Source organism: Anser cygnoides, chromosome 28 (assembly GCF_040182565.1).
Source record: "Anser cygnoides isolate HZ-2024a breed goose chromosome 28, Taihu_goose_T2T_genome, whole genome shotgun sequence".
NCBI classification, from domain to species: Eukaryota; Metazoa; Chordata; class Aves; order Anseriformes; family Anatidae; genus Anser; species Anser cygnoides.
In genome coordinates, this window is record NC_089900.1 from 1,398,417 (window position 1) to 1,415,766 (window position 17,350).

The following is a 17,350-nucleotide window of genomic DNA, read 5'->3' on the forward strand; positions in this document are numbered from 1 at the left end:
GCTGTTGTGCCCTGAGACCCTGTGGGGACCCTCCCCTGCCCGTGCTGCTCAGGGTGCTGGACAAGTCCTGCACCAGACCTGGCCTACGAGGCTTTAAAGAAGGTCTCCTCAATTACAATGCAGTTTCATGGGCCTTCGCTTGCTGGCTCTTCACCACCTCCCCTGGCATTGCAGAGCCCTCCTTAGCCCACAGAGTTCTCTGATTGGCCTTTTCCTTTGCCAAAATCTTCTTTGGATGGTCACTAATTTTATGAGGTTTTAATCACTACCCAATGAGCACATTGTCCCAGGGTTCCCCTGATCTCTCCTGGCACCTCCAGATTCCTCTCCAGGCTGCCATCATCAATCCACCCCACTGCAGGGTGCCTAGTCCCATGAAGAGGAGTCCGAGACCAGTTGTTGTCTGATTAGACAGGTGAGGCCATAAAGGGAGCTCTTGGTCCAGTCCTTTGCTACTCACACACTGCGCTGGGACTTTCAGCCTGTGCCCTACACTCCATGAAGAACCCCAGAAAACAGAAGAGCACGGAGCAAACCCTTGGCTCTGTTCCTAACAGCAGCATTGGAAGAGGCATCCAGGCTTCTGGATTGCCCTGCAGAGCCCCATTTGTTACTGCCGTGGTATCAGGGAGGGCAGCTGTGACACGGGGCTGCACATTGCCTGCTGCTGCCTGCTGGGACAGGGATGCCACTGCAGAGACAACAGGACTGTCACCAAGGTACACAAGATCTGAGGGCTAACCCACGTACAAGAGCACAAGAGAACAATGAGGAAGCCAAAAGAAAGCAGCAGTGAAAAGGCCACGTCCTGCTGCTGGCCATGGCCATGGCTCCAGGGAAGCAGCAGCCCCAACCTGAAGGCAGCAGAGAGGCAGAGCCCAGCGGGCAGTGAGGGGCAGTCCCGAGGGCCACCGGGGCTGCTCCTCCATGTGGCAGCTGGGCTCTAGGCCCTAAGCCCCTCCTGCGTGCTGGGGCTGCTCCCCCAGCTCCAGAGGAGAAGGGACAAGATGGCAGCTGAGACCAATGAAATTCTGATGACTTCGATATTGGGTTTATCTAATAAAAAGCAGTGCTTTATCAGAAAATAATTAACCTGTAGGAGGCTAAGAATAGTATTTTATAAATCAGAAAAAAAAAAAGTTAGAGAAAATAATAGTACGGATAGATAATAATAAAAAAGTATGTAAATTTTTTTTTCTGAGAAAAGCTGGGATTTCTGATTATAGGCATATTATTATAGGTGAATATGCTGAAAATTTGTGTATTCAAGCAGTGTCCTCACTGCATCCCTTAGTTCCTGGTTCCTCATGCAGTAGATGAGGGGGTTCACAGCTGGAGGCACTACTGAGTACAGAACTGTCACGACCAGGTCCATGGAAGAGGGGGAAGAGATGGAGGGGGGCTTCAGGTAGACAAACATGTCTGTACTGACAAACAGGGAGACCACAGCCAGGTGAGGGAGGCACGTGGAAAAGGCTTTGTGCCGGCCCTGCTCAGACGGCATCCTCAGCACAGTCCTGAAGATGTGCACATAGGATAACACAATGAAAACAAAACAACCAAATACTAAAGAAAAACTGAAAACAAGTAGCTCAAATTCTCTGAGGTAGGCATCTGAGCAAGAGAGCTTGAGGATGTGGGGGATTTCACAGAAGAACTGCTCCACAGCATGGCCTTGGCAGAGGGGCAGGGAAAATGTATTGGCCGTGTGCAGGACAGCATTGAGAAAGCCACTGCCCCAGGCAGCTACTGCCATCTGGGCACAAGCTCTGCTGCCCAGGAGGCTCCCGTAGTGCAGGGGCTTGCAGATGGCAACGTAGTGGTCATAGGCCATGATGGTGAGAATTGAATACTCTGAACAAAAGAAGAAGACGAAAAACAGGACCTGTGAAGCACACCCTTGATAGGAGATGGCCCTGGTGTCCCAGAGGGAATTGGCCATGGCTTTGGGCAGAGTGGTGGAGATGCAGCCCAGATCGAGGAGGGCGAGGTTGAGGAGGAAGAAGTACATGGGGGTGTGGAGGCGGTGGTCGCAGGCTACGGCGGTGAGGATGAGGCCGTCGCCCAGGAGGGCAGCCAGGTAGATGGCCAGGAAGAGCGCGAAGTGCAGGAGCTGCAGCTCCCGCGTGTCTGCGAATGCCAGGAGGAGGAACTCGCTCACAGAGCTGCTGTTGGGCATTTTCTGACATTGGCCACAGATGCACAGTCCAATCTCTTCTTAAATTCGGACAGGCTTGGTGCAGTGACTACTTCACTGGGGAGCCTGTTCCAGTGTGCAACCACCCTTTTGGTGAAGAACCTCTTCCTGATGTCTAGGCTAAAAGTCTAGGCAAAGTCTAGCCCCTTTTTGAGGGACCCCTTGAGGGACTTTGTTCCACTAACGGAACAGCCACCTTCCTTCCCCCAACATCATCCCCTTCTTCAGTCCAAATATCACCAGTCTGGCTAAAGGGAGACTCCAGGAGACCATGGCAAAGGCCTTGCTAAAGTCCAGGTTCACCACAATGCCTTCTTTCCCCTCCCCTTCTGTTTCAGCAGTTCCTTTGTTTCCTCCATGTCCCTGAAGATGGCTGTGGCAGGACTTTCCCCACCACGTTCCCAGGGGTAGAGGTGACAATTGCAATTCTGCCAATCCTTTTTCTTGCCCTTCCTGAAGATGTGTTTGATGCCTGCCTTTTCCAAGTCCCCAGAAATCTTGCTGATCCAAATGCTTGATGGCCTGGTCCAGAAAGGCAGGGTAGTGTGACATAGCAGAGAGGGGCATCTGCAATGAACCTGTGCAAGGGGGTGACAGAAATCTCACAGGGACACTGGGGGTTGTTTCTGGAGTCACACAGGGCAATGGCAGGGCTCTGTGAGGTGTCCACATCTGAGCTTGCCTCATGCACACAGGGCTGTTGAGAGATATGACTCTCTGCCTTGCACACCGATGCACAGTGCAATGCACTATTTGCAGTGTCCCTCTGGCTCCTGCAGCCACTGCCAGAGACTGGGAGGCACCTCAGCCCTGCAGTACCTCACCGTGCTCTTCCCTCGTCTGAGATACCCCAGGACATGAGGAATGGGCACAGGGACCGCGGTTCAAGGAAGCACATCCCAGAGCTGTCTTCAGGTGGCTTCCCAGGGGACGTTACTTGGTCTTGTGACGCTATCTGCCCAACTGGCCTTCGTGACAATTGTAGGAATAGCTGATGGACTTTGTGCTCCATCATGTTCATCTCTCCACATGCATATGATGTGCCTGCTGGCACCAGCACTGGGTTTCTCTTTCCACATCTCCCATGCACATACAGCAGGCCCTGATCTTCTGGGAAATCCTGTCTCCCAGGGAGCATTTCCCAAGTGAGCAATGAGCAATGGCCTGGCCAGCTATTGCTGAACCTCCTACCCATACACCCCACAGCTCTGAGCTTGTGATGACGCTCTCCGGAGTATGAAAAATGACCAAAAAGATAACCGTGTTCCTGCAATGAATTATGAGTCATATGCAGAAGAAAATGGGCTTTTTTTTTTTTTTTTTTTTTTTTTTTAAGATATCAGGTCATCAGTTTCCTCAAGGCATCCTTGAGCTCCTGGTTCCTCATGCTGTAGATGAGGGGGTTCACTGCCGGGGGCACCACGGAGTACAGAACTGACACCACCAGGTCCAGGGATGGGGAAGAGATGGAGGGGGGATTCAGGTGGGCAAACATGTCTGTACTGACAAATAGGGAGACCACAGCCAGGTGAGGGAGGCACGTGGAAAAGGCTTTGTGCCGGCCTTGCTCAGAGGGCATCCTCAGCACAGTCCTGAAGATCTGCACATAGGATAACACAATGAAAACAAAACAACCAAATACTAAAGAAAAACTGAAAACAAGTAGCTCGAATTCCCTGAGGTAGGCATCTGAGCAAGAGAGCTTGAGGATGTGGGGGATTTCACAGGAGAACTGCTCCACAGCATTGCCCTGGCAGAGGGGCAGGGAAAATGTACTGGCAGTGTGCAGGACAGCATTGAGAAAGCCACTGCCCCAGGCAGCTGCTGCCATCTGGGCACAAGCTCTGCTGCCCAGGAGGGTCCCGTAGTGCAGGGGCTTGCAGATGGCAACGTAGCGATCATAGGCCATGATGGTGAGAATTGAATACTCTGAACCAAAGAAGAAGACAAAAAAGAGGACTTGTGAAGCACACCCTTGATAGGAGATGGCCCTGGTGTCCCAGAGGGAATTGGCCATGGCTTTGGGGAGAGTGGTGGAGATGCAGCCCACGTCGAGGAGGGCAAGATTGAGGAGGAAGAAGTACATGGGGGTGTGGAGGCGGTGGTCGCAGGCTACGGCGGTGAGGATGAGGCCGTTGCCCAGGAGGGCAGCCAGGTAGATGCCCAGGAAGAGCGCGAAGTGCAGGAGCTGCAGCTCCCGCGTGTCTGCGAATGCCAGGAGGAGGAACTCGGTGATGGAGCTGCTGTTGGGCATTTTCTGACATTGGACACAGATGTCTGTTGAAGAGGATAAGGCAGAAAAAAGTTAGAAGAGACTTCAGTGAGGAAAACCTATCACAAAACTTAGAGCAACCCACGCCTGAGCCTCTCTCTTTGCAAGAGAACATTTCTGCAGCTCTATCACTTGAGTGCCAGCTGATGCTGTCTGAGAGTGGCGCTGGGAGCAGGGATTGCTGTGGGCTCCAGAGGAGTCCCTCCTGCCGTGAAGCAGGCGGGAAGCAGGACCATGGGGGAAACTCAAGTTCAGTCCACTTATCAGATCCATGAACTTTGCAGTGTTGTTGCAAAGTACACCTCCAACCACAGTGTAGAGCAAGGCAGATTTTCTTTTGCTTAGGGCAATGATCACACTCGTGTGTTTCCCAATAAATGGAGACAGCTTAAAGCCCCAGTCCCAGTGCAGCTGGACAGAATCCTCACCTTGTCTGCAGGTGCATGAGCAAGATCTCAGCTCTTCCCTCCTAACCAGGGCTGCAGATGCCTCCCTCCAGCTGCCCACAGACAGCCATCCAGCAGCACAAACATGGCCTTAGCATGGAGGTGTCTTCTCCTTCGGGCACCTGGATAACACAAGGATGCCATGAGAGAGCTGCATCCTGCTGGAGAGCAGCCTGCACACCAGGAGGACGCCCCAAGGACAGAGATGAATATTTGCAAGCTGGGGTGTCCCAGCATCCCAGCTGCACCCCTGCAGTGTCTGGAGCAGGCTTGGCCACTCTGCTCTTGGTTTACTAGGGGCAGCTAGGTTATGACACTCCAAGGGGCTTCTGCCAGACTTCCTCACCTTGCAGTGCAATCCAGCAGGACTCTCAAAGCCCACTGCATTGCCCACTGCCCTCCCAGAAACAAGACCCAGGAGGAGACCCTTCCAGGATGTGCAGCTGCATGGCCCTGCAGCCGGACACTTACCTTGTCAAGGGCTGTGCAGATTTCTCTTGCAGTCAGCTCTCAGCATCCTCCCACTCCCAACTGCCTTCAACCCCTCTCCTTCTCTCCTCTCTGTGTCTCTGCTGCGGTCAGAGCCCCCAGCCCTGCTGCGCTGTGCAGAGGAGCTGCTCCTGGGCAGAGCTGTCTCTCTGCACCAGGGTCCTCTTGCCAGGAGCTCCCTCTGTCCGAGGAGCCCAGCCCAGCTCAGCAGCAGAGGCCCAGCCCAAGGCATTGTAGTCTCCCCTCTGGGGACTTTGGTGATGAGCCCACAAACCTCAGGCACTGAGAGACAATTGAAGAAATCTCTCAAGAAGTCCAAGTCAGATGCAAGTTTCCTGGAGCGTCCCCCGAGGGCCAGGACTGACACAGCCTCCCTTGGAGCTCGTTAGAGCAGAACATTGGAGGCAGTGAGGACAAGGAGACAAAGGCAATGTGAAGGTGACACTGATGTGTAGACAACCTGGATGTGTTTCACCAAAGAAAAGGACTAGGCCTTGTCCCCAGGCCCCTGGGAAGGGAGATATGTTTCTGTCACACCTTGCTCAGGGTTCTTCCTGGGGCAGTAGGAGATGGGGATGTGCATGGCCAAGTGCAGGAGAAAGCTACGACCCCTGCCTGGTTCATGGGTGGTGGTGAGGAGGCAATGAGGCCCTGGTGCTTTAACGATAAGCTGTCTCCTCATAGGCCTCAGTGGCAGAGACAACAGCCATAGCCATGGACACAAAGACATGGGTCCTGTTGGGACTTTCAGCCTTGCCTATGTCCTTGCTCCTCTGAAGGCCAGAGTATCCTAGAGTCTCCCAGACCTACACCTTTTCCCAGCTGGCTGTAGACACTTGTCCATGTTGTGTCACACCGGGTCTTAGCTGAGTAGCTTGTATGAGATCCCTCATGGTGCCCAGGCCCTCCTCCTCCTGGGCACTGCTCACTCAGCAGGGTCCCAATCTGTCCTGATGTGTGGGGTTCCTCTTCCTCTGGTGTAGGACCAGGCTCTTCTTGTTGTAAATGTCAGGACGTTTCTGTAGGCAGAATCCTGCAGTTTCTCAAGATTCCCCCACACTGATGCTCCATTTTGTCAGCGTTTAATGTCTGCAGGCAGACAGTTCAACCTTCACGTGATTGTGCTCTCTCTGACAAGATGGCAGCATCAGGAGTTGCAGGAAAGTTTGGATAATACAGGAGTAACCAGCTGAATGGAATTGCAGCATAGAGTCACAGAAGGGTAGGGGATGGAATGCTGCCAGGTTCCACCTTTTCTGTTCTTCATTCTCATGCATACTGTCAGTTTGTCTGGAGCTGTGTCCTAAATGTTATGGGGCTGTGCAGGTCAAAATTAGAAGGGCCAAAGCCCAGCTGGAGCTCAATCTGTCTATTACTGTCAAAGACAATAAAAACTGTTTATATAAATACTTTAATAAAGGAGGATTAAGGAGAATCATCATATTTTATTGGATGTGGGGGGAAACCTGGTGACAAGAGATGAGGTAAAGGCTGAGGCACTTAATGCCTTCTTTGCCTCAGTCTCTAGCAGCAAGACCAGTTATTCCCCTAGATATTTCTTCCTCCTCATGGCCAGTGCCACCCTTCCAAGGTGCACTTTGTAGCAATTTTTTCTCTCCTGCTATTTCCTACTTCCAAAGAAAGCTCAAAAAGTGTGGAAACCACTCCTGAAGTAGGCATCCCAACCCATCAGGCTCCTTGCGGCCTGTCAGCCAACCAGACACGAGTCACCTCACCAGCATCTTCCAAGCCATGGGCCTGCTGCTGGCCTTGCACTTCTTGGCTAGACACAACCAAGCCATGTGCCTCCTGCTGTCCAGTCATGGACTCAAGCAGAAGGGACAGGACAACTCATATGTGGGCCTTCTTTCTGTCTGGGTCCTCCTGGGTATGGAGGCAGAGGGGATCCCACAGTCAGCATGCCAACCAGGTGCCTTCTGCTGGCCTACCAGGGCCACTGGCAGATGTCAGCCAAAAAGTACAGATCCCAGGGAGAAGCCAAGGGTGACCTGTCAGCTACTTCAGACAGAAGTGACCTCACAGTCCCTTTCCGTGACACGTTCCTGCTGCTGCCCTATCATCTGCAGAGACAGAAGTGACCTCACAGTCACTGCCCCAGTCACATTCCTCCTGCTGGGGCAGGGGATCCTGAGGCAGAGCTGGCCTCTCTCTAGTCCCCTAGGGATTAGGGCTCACCTTTCTGGGTTAGAGAGTAAAGCAGACTTTTACTGGGAAGTTTTGGTGTGCTTCTGTGTTTAGGGTATGGACAAGCTCTGCGGTTTAGGGTTTTGTTTAGGTCTGCCAAGAAGTCTAGGGATAAATAGAGCATTTTAATGCTAGTGTCAAGGGAAGGCATTTGGGTGAGTAAGAGAATAAAGGTAAGGGAAAGGGGCTATGGCCTGAGTTTTGCTTCACGGGATACTTTGAGTTCAAGCATTAGAGTAGGGGATTTCTGTCAGAGTGCTGGAGTAGCATTTAGGTTTAGGGATTAAAACTACTGGTTAAAATAAGGTAAGGGCCATACATGACTGTTTTAAGTCAGTGTTACCGCAATATCTACATTACATGACCCCTCTTACCTCTACAAAATCATTATTTTCTGCTTCCATGCTCCTCTTCCCACCCCAAAATCTCACGTCTTTCTTGTCCAGGCTGCTCTTAACCTTCCCATATTTTATTGGGATCAGCTTTCTGATGACATTGATGATCGTAGAGTATCTGTCTCACCTCTGTTGGCTTACTCCATTCCTGAGAAGGAAGTGGCATTGTAGTCAGGAGGGAAAAGGGCATACATGTCTTTAGGAGCATCCTCCACAGTGTGCCCATCAGCTCTGCACCTCCACAAAATTGCGCTTCCTACCTACAAGTTTTGTTTCCCAAATGGCTTCTATGGATCCAGGGTTCCTTTTCCCAGGCCCTCACGCATGCTTCAGTTTCGGATGAGCAGGGATGGGATAAGGAAAGCCAAGGCACGGATGGAACTGAGCTTGGCAAGGGATGCAAAGCGTAACAGGAAGGGATTCTATAGATACATTGCTCAGAAAAGAAAGGCCAAGGAGAGTGTACCCCCTGTGACGGATGAGAGGGGTGAACTGGTAATGACAGACACAGAGAAGGCTGAGGTACTCAACAACTTCTTTGCCTCAGTCTTCACTGCCAGTCAGGCTTCCCAAGTCTTTCGTTTCCCTGAACCCATAGATGGAAGCTGGGGGGGCAAAGTCCCACCTGCTGTAAGTGAAGAGCAGGTTCAGGACCACCTGATGAACATAAACACGTACAAGTCTATGGGGCCTGATGACTTGCATCCCAGGGTCTGGAGGGAACTGGCTGATGTAGTTGCCAAAGCCTCTCTCCATCATATTTGAAAAGTTCTGGCAGTCGGGTGAAGTCCCTGGTGACTGGAAAAGGGAAAACATCACTCCCATTTTAAAAAAGGGTAGAAAGGAGGACCCAGGGAACTACAGAATGGTGAGCCTCGCCTCACTGACTGGCAAGATCACGGAAAAGATCCTCCTGGAATCAATGTCAAGGCACTTGCAAGACAAAGAGGTGATCTCAGACAGCCAGCATGGCTTCACCAAAGGGTAAATCATGCCTGACCAATCTGGTGGCTTTCCACAATGGAGTGACCACATCAGAAAACAAGGGAAGACCAACCAATGTCATCTCCTTGAATTTCCGTAAGACCTTTGACACGGTCCCACATGACATCCTGGTCTCCAAACTGGAGAGAGATGCATTTGATGGGTGCACCATTGAGTGGATAAGGAGTTGGTTTGAAGGTCACACCCAGAGAGCAGTGGTCAACGGCTCTATGTCCGAGTGGAGGCTGGTGATGAGTGGTGTACCTTAGGGGTCTGTCCTCAGACCAGTACTTTTTAATGTCTTTATCAATGACATAGACAGTGGGATCGAGTGCACCCTCAGCAAATTTGTGGATGACACCAAGCTGAGAGGTGTAGTTGATGCAACAGAGGAAGGGATGCTGTCCGGAGGGTCCTGGACAAGCTTGAGAAGTGGGCCCATGTGAAACTAATGAGGTTCAACAAGTCCAAGTGTAAGGTGCTGCATCTGGGCCAGGGAAATCCCAGACATGAGGATAGGCTGGGAGAAGAACTCACTGAGAGCAGCCCTGCAGAGAAGGTCTTGGGGGTTCTGGTGGAGAAAAAGCTCGACATGAGTGCGCACTTGTAGCCCAGAAGGCCAACTACATCCCTGCCTTCATCAAAAAAGGGTTGGCCAGCAGGTGGAGGCAAGTGATTGCCCCCCTCTGTTCTGTCCTTCTGAGGCCTCACCTGGAGTCCTGTGTCCAGGTGTGGGGCCCCCAGCACAAGAAGGATGTGGATCTGTTCAAGCGGGTCCAGAGGAGGGCCATGAAGATGATCAAGGGGCTGGAGCACCTCTCCTATGAAGAAAGGCTGAGAGAGATGGGGCTGTTCAGCCTAGAGTAGAGAAGGCTCCTGGGTGACGTCTTTGTGACCTTTCAGTACTTAAAGGTGGCTTATAAAAAAGATGGGGAGTGACTCTTTGCTCAATCAGATAATGACAGGACAAGGTGGAATGCTTTTAAGCTAAAAGAGGGGAGATTTAGATTAGAGGTTAGGAGGAAATTCTTCACTCAGAGGGAGGTGAGGCACTGGAACAAGTTGCCAAGAGACCTTATAGATGCCCCATCCCTGAAGCTGTTCAAGAGCAGGTTGAATGAGGCCCTGGGCAACTTGATTTCATGGGTGGCATCCCTGCTTATGGCCGGGGGGTTGGAACTAGATGATCTTTAAGGGCCCTTCCAACATGAGCCATTCTGTGATTCTATGGTCTCACAAACTATACCTCAAGCATGACTCCCATCCCATCAGCCTTCCGGTGGTCTGTCACCTGACCAGAACAGAAGTTAACTCGCCATCATCTTCGACACCATGTGCATGCTTCTGGCCTTTACAGTCCCTATCTGTGCCACATTCCTCCTGATGGTCTGTCAGCTCCAGAGACAGAAGTGACCTCCCAGCCTCCTTCACAGCCATGTGCTTCCTGCAGGCCCAGCAGATCCTGAGGCACACCTGACCTCATCACAGCATTCCCAGCCAGCTCCTCCCTGTGGCCTTTGGTCTGATCACATACCTGTTACCTCACATGCCTCTTCCAATGCCATGGGACTGCTGCAAGACCTTAGAGTTCCTGCCCTCCCACAAGGGGACAAACAGCTGAAATTAGGGTATGTTGAAGATGAGATGTGCTGTGTGCATGGTGGTGGGCTTTGGGGGTTAGGTGTTCATTTTAACATTTAGAGATTTGAGGTCACCCCCTATGGTTAAGGGAACGGCAAGGGCTTTGAGGGAGGGATTGGTGTTCTGCTCAAGGTGCCTGCTCAAGGTATAGCAGAAGAGCAAGCTTTGTAGGTTAGAGTTTAGTTCTTGGATGAGGGCTAGGGTTAAGGCTGGCATTTTAATTCTTGGTTAGGCTTAATCATCCTTCTGGTCGCCCTTCTAGTAGAAGATGGGTTTGACATCTGCCTTTTCCAAGTCCTGAGGAACGTCTTTGATCAATCTGTCATTTCCAAAGTCTTTGAGATATGTCTTATGACGATGTCTGCAGCTCCACCAGCACCTCTCTCACCCTTCCAAAACCACCTCTAAGAAACCTGAAGACTGACCAGGGGGATGATGAAGGTTTGGGAAAGGGCTTGGTTAAAATCTCTAGAAAGGACTGTTCTGTGCTTCACACGGAGAGTGATGATGGTGTCATAGAAAATGGTGACACTTGTGAGGACAGAAGAGCAGGTGGATAAGGCCTTGGGCCTGCCAACGCAGGACGCACACACATGAAAACTGCAGGGGAGGGAAGAGGAAGATTGGATCCAAACTGCAGATTATGAAAGCAAAGACCATGAGTATCAATGGGGCCTTGCAGGAGAGTTCCAGCAATGGGGCAAAAATCACAGGAGGGGACCATGACACCGGGACCACAGAACTGTAGTTGGCAGGAAGAAAAATAATTACTGTACATGAGAGAAATACCCCTGGTTCAGGTACTGCTGCCTTCTGGAGTCAGACCTTCCACTTCACGACTCTTGCAGAGAACAGGGATGGCATACAGCCCAGGGCTGACCGTAGGACATGGCCTCCAGCAGGAAGCACTCAGTTCATGCAGAAGTTGCAGCTGATAGCAGTCCCACTTCTGTGAGCAATGGGGGTGCTGTCCCCAGTCAGGAAACTGTCCTGCATCTGGCACAGGGTGGTGGAGCTGTACAAGGTCTGCAAGGAGAACAAATCTCCCCCAGGAAGAAGGCCACGGGCATCTGCAGGTGTTTGCTTGTAGGCACCAGCATGATGATGAGGGTGTTCCACATCCCAGTCACCGTGCTGGTCATGCGAAAGATGAGGAATATACTTATCTAAGAGTTGAAGACCTTTCATATTCACCGTAGGGGAAAGTCAATCAATGCTGTCTTATTGTCCCATTTGCCTTTCTTCATGGAATATGTTTTAGAACATTCTGGTCTCCTCTCTCTTGTTGGGACACGAATCACCAAGATGTTTCTTCTCAGTTTGTAAAAGAAATGGTGAACAAAGCTCAGAGAGGTGAAATTATCTCTGCCTGTCATGGCTGAGGTGTCTTTCCACACCGTGGAAAAGGAATAGGGTTTTAAGGGAGGCTGTCATTTGTACTCCTGGTAGACATCCTCACTCTAATAGCAGAAATCACACTTCTAAAATCCATCTCCCCTTTGTTCAGAGAGGAGCAGTCGGTGATGCCTTCAGTCTGCCTCAAACACCACACCCCAGGAGAGACCCTGCTGCCTTCAGGAGCTGTCAGTCCCGAGGCCTTGGGGACACCTCGAGGGAGCCCAAAGGCACAGAGCAAGCGATGTCATGGTCGGGTGCTGTGCTGCTGAACTGGGCCGGGCTCCTGGGCCCAAGGGGAGCTCCTGGCAAGCGGGCAGCGCTGCAGAGAGCCAGCTCTGCCCAGGAGCAGCTCCTCTGCCCAGCGCAGCAGGGCTGGGGGCTCTGACCGCAGGTGGCACGGGGAGAGGAGAGAAGGAGAGAGGGCTTGGAGGCAGTGAGGAGCACAACAACAGAGGGCAGCGTGTGGCAGGACAGATCTGCAGGCTCTTGACACAGTGAGTCTCTGGCAGCAGGGCAATGCAGGTGTAGTTGCCAAAGGGGTCTTCTACAGCTGGCACATCCAATGCCTGATATAGCATATGTCCAGATGGTTCTCTCTGTTTTTTCCAGCGAAGAGTGGAAGATGCTGTAGAGAATGTCTTTTATGAGGAAGCATCTCAAGAGAAAGACCGAGGCTTGTTTTATCTGAAGGGGAAGGCTTTTTTGAACTCTATGGTTTAAGATTTCTGCTGCAAAGTTTTTACTGGTTTCATGGTAATGGGTTGTCAGGATTGTACAGGAGACTGAATCTACTAGAGCATTGCACTGAGAGATCAGTATGTCAGCAATGAACTTCACAAAGACCCTTCAGCCACCTCAGCTTAAAGACTGCACCAACATCACGTTTGTGGTCTCCTCAGGTTTTAACTGAGCTGATCTTTAGGAGCTGCAGCCCCTGTGATGCCCATGGACAGGACCCTGTACTCAGGAGTCCTCTGCAGGGCAGAACTCAGCACACAGCTTATGGGATGGGGTCTGTGAGCGTGGACAGGGAGGAGATGTGGGGACAGAGAACCCGCTCCCAGCAGGGATATGGGCAGGCAGCAGGGACATGGGCAGGTGGTGAGAGGGAGCTGCTGCCAGAAATGCTGTGCGAGGGAGGGCTCAGGCACCTCCCTGCCATCCCCTGCAGGGCAGGCACCTTCCCTGGGACACCCCCTGCTCTCCTCTCCCACCAGCAGAGCCTCTGCCCTCAAGCCCCTGGTGTCCCCAGCAGGAGCTGCCTCCTCTGCAGACAGATCTGTGGCAGAGGAGGGTCTCCTGAGTGTCTGTCCCTCTCTGGCCTTGCCTCCCCTGGCAGGAGCACGCTGGCGTTCCTCCTTGCTTCTCCACCTGGCCGTGCTGCTGCTGGTCTTGTTCCCAGGCTGGCTGGGGATAGGGGTTTCACATGCCCATGGAGTGAGCCCTCGGTGTGCTTGGGGGAAGGGGAGTATGGGGACAGGGTGGGGGGTCTGGAGATGTGCACTTTGAGCCTTGATTCCTCAGGAATCTCTCAGAAGTGTCCTTGTTCTTTTCAGTCAAACATTTGAGTAGAATTTTCCTGCAGCTCTCACAAGGCAGCTGAGACCGGACTTGATGGACAGACTGGCTGTCCTCCCTGAAGGACACTCTGCACTAAAGTGACAGTCCCTTTTTCTCTGATGATGATCCACAAGGATTCACTTTGAGCCCAGCAGAAATAACCAGGATTTGTGGCTTAGAAACACTCCTCAGCAGTGGTGGGACAGCTGAAACAAAAAATAAAAAATAAAAATAAAAAATAAATTAAAAAGAAAGCCGCCACAGCTCTGTTCTGCAGTTTGGTGAACTGGGAGCAACACTGCGGCAAAACTCTTTTGATATCAGGATGGAAGTGAAACCGACATTCCCCCATGTTCCTCTTCACCTCTTGCTGTAGGACAGGACTGACTCCTTTGCCCATAGTAAAGCCCCCTGTTCCAACAGAGACCCTCAGGCAGAATGAATCAGGACACATGATAGGAATCTGCCAAATATTTGCCAGAAAGTGGACGATATATTTGATGATTTTAAATGAGAAATGGAATTAGTTTTCCTCTGATACGTTTGTTGTACTTTATTACTGTCATCCTCTTCTTTGTTTAGGATCACATCCCCAAAAAAGCAGATGTCCAACAGAAGTGCCATCACCGAGTTCCTCCTCCTGCTGGCATTCGCAGACACGCGGGAGCTGCAGCTCCTGCACTTCGCGCTCTTCCTGGGCATCTACCTGGCTGCCCTCCTGGGCAACGGCCTCATCCTCACGGCCGTAGCCTGCGACCACCGCCTCCACACCCCCATGTACTTCTTCCTCCTCAACCTCGCCGTCCTCGACCTGGGCTGCATCTCCACCACTCTCCCCAAAGCCATGGCCAATTCCCTCTGGGACACCAGGGCCATTTCCTATGCAGGATGTGCTGCACAGGTCTTTTTGTTCCTCTTCTTCATATCAGCAGAGTTTTCTGTTCTCACCGTCATGTCCTATGACCGCTACGTTGCCATCTGCAAGCCCCTGCACTACGGGAGCCTCCTGGGCAGCAGAGCTTGTGCCCAGATGGCAGCAGCTGCCTGGGGCAGTGGGGTTCTCTATGCTCTGCTGCACACTGCCAATACATTTTCCCTGCCCCTCTGCCAAGGCAATGCTATTGACCAGTTCTTCTGTGAAATTCCTCAGATCCTCAAGCTCTCCTGCACTGACTCCTATCTCAGGGAAGCTGGATTTCTCATGTTCAGTGCTTTTTTGGGGTTTGGATGTTTTTCTTTCATTGTGGTGTCCTATGTGCAGATCTTCATGGCAGTGCTGAGGATGCCCTCTGAGCAGGGCCGGCACAAAGCCTTTTCCACGTGCCTCCCTCACCTGATTGTGGTCACCCTGTTTATCAGCATGGCCATATTTGCCTACCTGAAGCCCCCCTCCATCTCCTCCCCATCCCTAGACATGGCAGTTGCAATTCTGTATTCAGCAGTTCCCCCAGCAGTGAACCCCCTCATCTACAGTGTGAGGATTGAAGCACTAAAGGATGCTATTTTGAAAGTGTTTTTAATTATATTTTTTAGGAATCATAAAGTTCCCGTATCTCTCCACAGGTGACTCTCAATATATCCCATTCCAGCCTTGTGCTTTGTTCTTTTCCATTATTATATTTTTTCTTGTTTCCATATTTCATTATTTTAATTTCATTATTTTTAACTGTTTGTTCTTCTGCTGTTCTCCCCTCCACCCCCCCCCCCCCCCAAAATATATATTCACTCCTCCCACTGCTATTGCTGAATGAACCTGCATTGTCTCAGCAGAAGCTTGGATAAAAGTCAGTCTCAAAGTGTGTAGCAGTGCAGACTGTCTCATAGCAACATAATTGCTTTCTCTATATAATAAATGGGATTTTTTCACTTCCTGAAGGCTGGGCTTTTCTTTCAAAGCTCAGCAGAGCTGGCATCAACCAAAAGGAAAGTATAAAATCCCAGGTGGGAACGGGTCCTGGAAATGTCTGGCTCCTTCCTCATGCTATGATCTGTGTCTGCACTAGAGGAACAACCAGCCCTGTCACCCATGCCCAGACTCTACAGACTCTAGAGTGGGGCTGTCAGCGAGCCCCTGTGTGAGACGTAGCAACGGCTGGTCTGGGGCCTGGCACTGGGAAAAGTAGCCAGACCAGGAGGGCTGTGGGGGGACAAGGCACCAAGCTCTGTTGTGGGGACCGTGCCAGGGGGGTTGTTTCCCTGGCCCTGATGCCCTCTGCCCCAAGCAGTGCCGACACAGAGGGGACATGGGGCTGTGAGTGGGGCAGTGATGCTGGGCCAGCCCAGAGACAGGCCTGTGGACAGGAGCCACAGCACTGCAGCAAGTTCTCACACGGCCACCACCCCCAAACTACTGCCAGGCCCCACGCCTCAGGCCACAGCCAGGCCGGCCTCTCCCCTCAGTCACAGCCATGGCTGCAGGGACCAGGAGACACCTGGGGCAGGATGTGTGGGTGGGCAGCACCAGCCCCAGCGCTCCTGGCAGCCCCTCTGCAGCCAGAGCAGCTCCCAAAGGTCAGGACGGGCCTCAGCGCTGCCCACAGGGCCAGGGGCTTTGGGACTGCAGGTACTGACAGCACTTGCTGGGAGACCCCAAAGCCAGGGCTGAGCGTCAGTGCCCGGCACCACAGCTCACAGTGCCTCCTGTCCTGTGTCCTGACCTCTCTCAGGAGCACCGCTGGGTGTGTTATTCCCTGCATGGGTGTGGAAAGGAGCTGCTGGAGGGCTTCACTGGTGATCTCTGTAGCCCCTGGCTCTGGCCCCACATCAGCTCACAATTACTGCCACTGTCCCTCTGCACTGGCTGTTGGGTTTCTCACGTGCCCTCCTCTGATCTCATGCAGTGCATCTCTTCCTGGAGCAGGCCCTCACAGCCTGCTTGCAGAGTCCCAGGGGATCCTGGTGAGGCTGTGCTTCAAGAGCAGGCTGGGATTGCCCTTGGTCTGAGTAGGTGTGGTGATCTGGCAGGGGCACAAGTTGGGGCAGAGAAGATAGAAAAAGCAGAAAGATATCAAATGAAAGGAGGAAAAAAAATCACCTCTGGGCATGAGAGGTGAACCAAGCACTGACCAACGTGATCTAGCTGCCAAGTTATCCCAGCTGAGGGCAGGCCAAGGTACAGGCCTCCAAAGGTTCTTCCAATTCATAATCCTCAAGGAAGAAGGAGCTGGTCAGTGGAGTCTGGACCTGGGAATACTGCTGTGGGTTGAGACACTGCCTGCTTTTGTAATCTCTGCTCATCAGGGTTACCTAGTGAGTGAGGTCATCCTAAAAGCAAACTCTGTTCCATGGGCACCAGGACTCAGACTGGTTTGAGGTACCACGGAAAAGTTTCCAGAAACACTGTCAGGTATCATAGAATGACAGAATGTTTGAGGTTGGAAGGGAGCTCTGGAGATTGCCTAGGCCAACCCCTTTGCTCAAACAGGATCAGCCTGAGCAGGTTGCCCAGGTCCATGTCCAAATGGGTTCTGAATACCTCCAGGGATGGAGGCTCCACAACTTCCCTGAGCAACCACAAGCCTCCACGATCTGAGGACATCTTTTAGTGGAAGGCAGTCAGGTTTGTTAAACACATTTTCCGCTTTATAAATTCCTACTTACTCCTCCCAGTCGTGTTCTTAACCACCACTTCTTTGGAATCCAGTTTGCCCAAGGGTTCCCTAACAAGTTCCTCCACCTCACAAAGTACGACTTCCCTGCTTCAGGCTTTTTTTGTTCTGATCTCAAGGACTTGCCGTTCCAGAGGCCAAGGTTGGAAAGAATG

At 51.9% G+C, this 17,350-nt stretch overlaps 3 protein-coding genes across 3 annotated transcripts in view; 2 read left to right on the forward strand and 1 right to left on the reverse strand.

The window, feature by feature from the left end:
- LOC136787245 (ceramide synthase-like) overlaps nucleotides 1-17,350 on the forward strand; it is a 573,680-nt gene that overhangs the window by 380,017 nt on the left and 176,313 nt on the right. The window lies entirely within an intron of this gene.
- Nucleotides 3,537-4,451, reverse strand: LOC136787330 (olfactory receptor 14C36-like). The gene has a single exon (XM_066984490.1). The coding sequence runs from the start codon at nucleotides 4,449-4,451 to the stop codon at nucleotides 3,537-3,539; it is 915 nt and encodes a 304-aa protein (XP_066840591.1).
- Nucleotides 14,363-15,154, forward strand: LOC136787266 (olfactory receptor 14C36-like). The gene has a single exon (XM_066984419.1). The coding sequence runs from the start codon at nucleotides 14,363-14,365 to the stop codon at nucleotides 15,152-15,154; it is 792 nt and encodes a 263-aa protein (XP_066840520.1).

Excerpts from the sequence above, each read along its gene's own strand:
- LOC136787266 (XM_066984419.1), top strand. The coding sequence starts at position 14,363 with ATGTACTTCTTCCTCCTCAACCTCGCCGTCCTCGACCTGGGCTGCATC.
- LOC136787330 (XM_066984490.1), bottom strand. The coding sequence starts at position 4,451 with ATGCCCAACAGCAGCTCCATCACCGAGTTCCTCCTCCTGGCATTCGCA.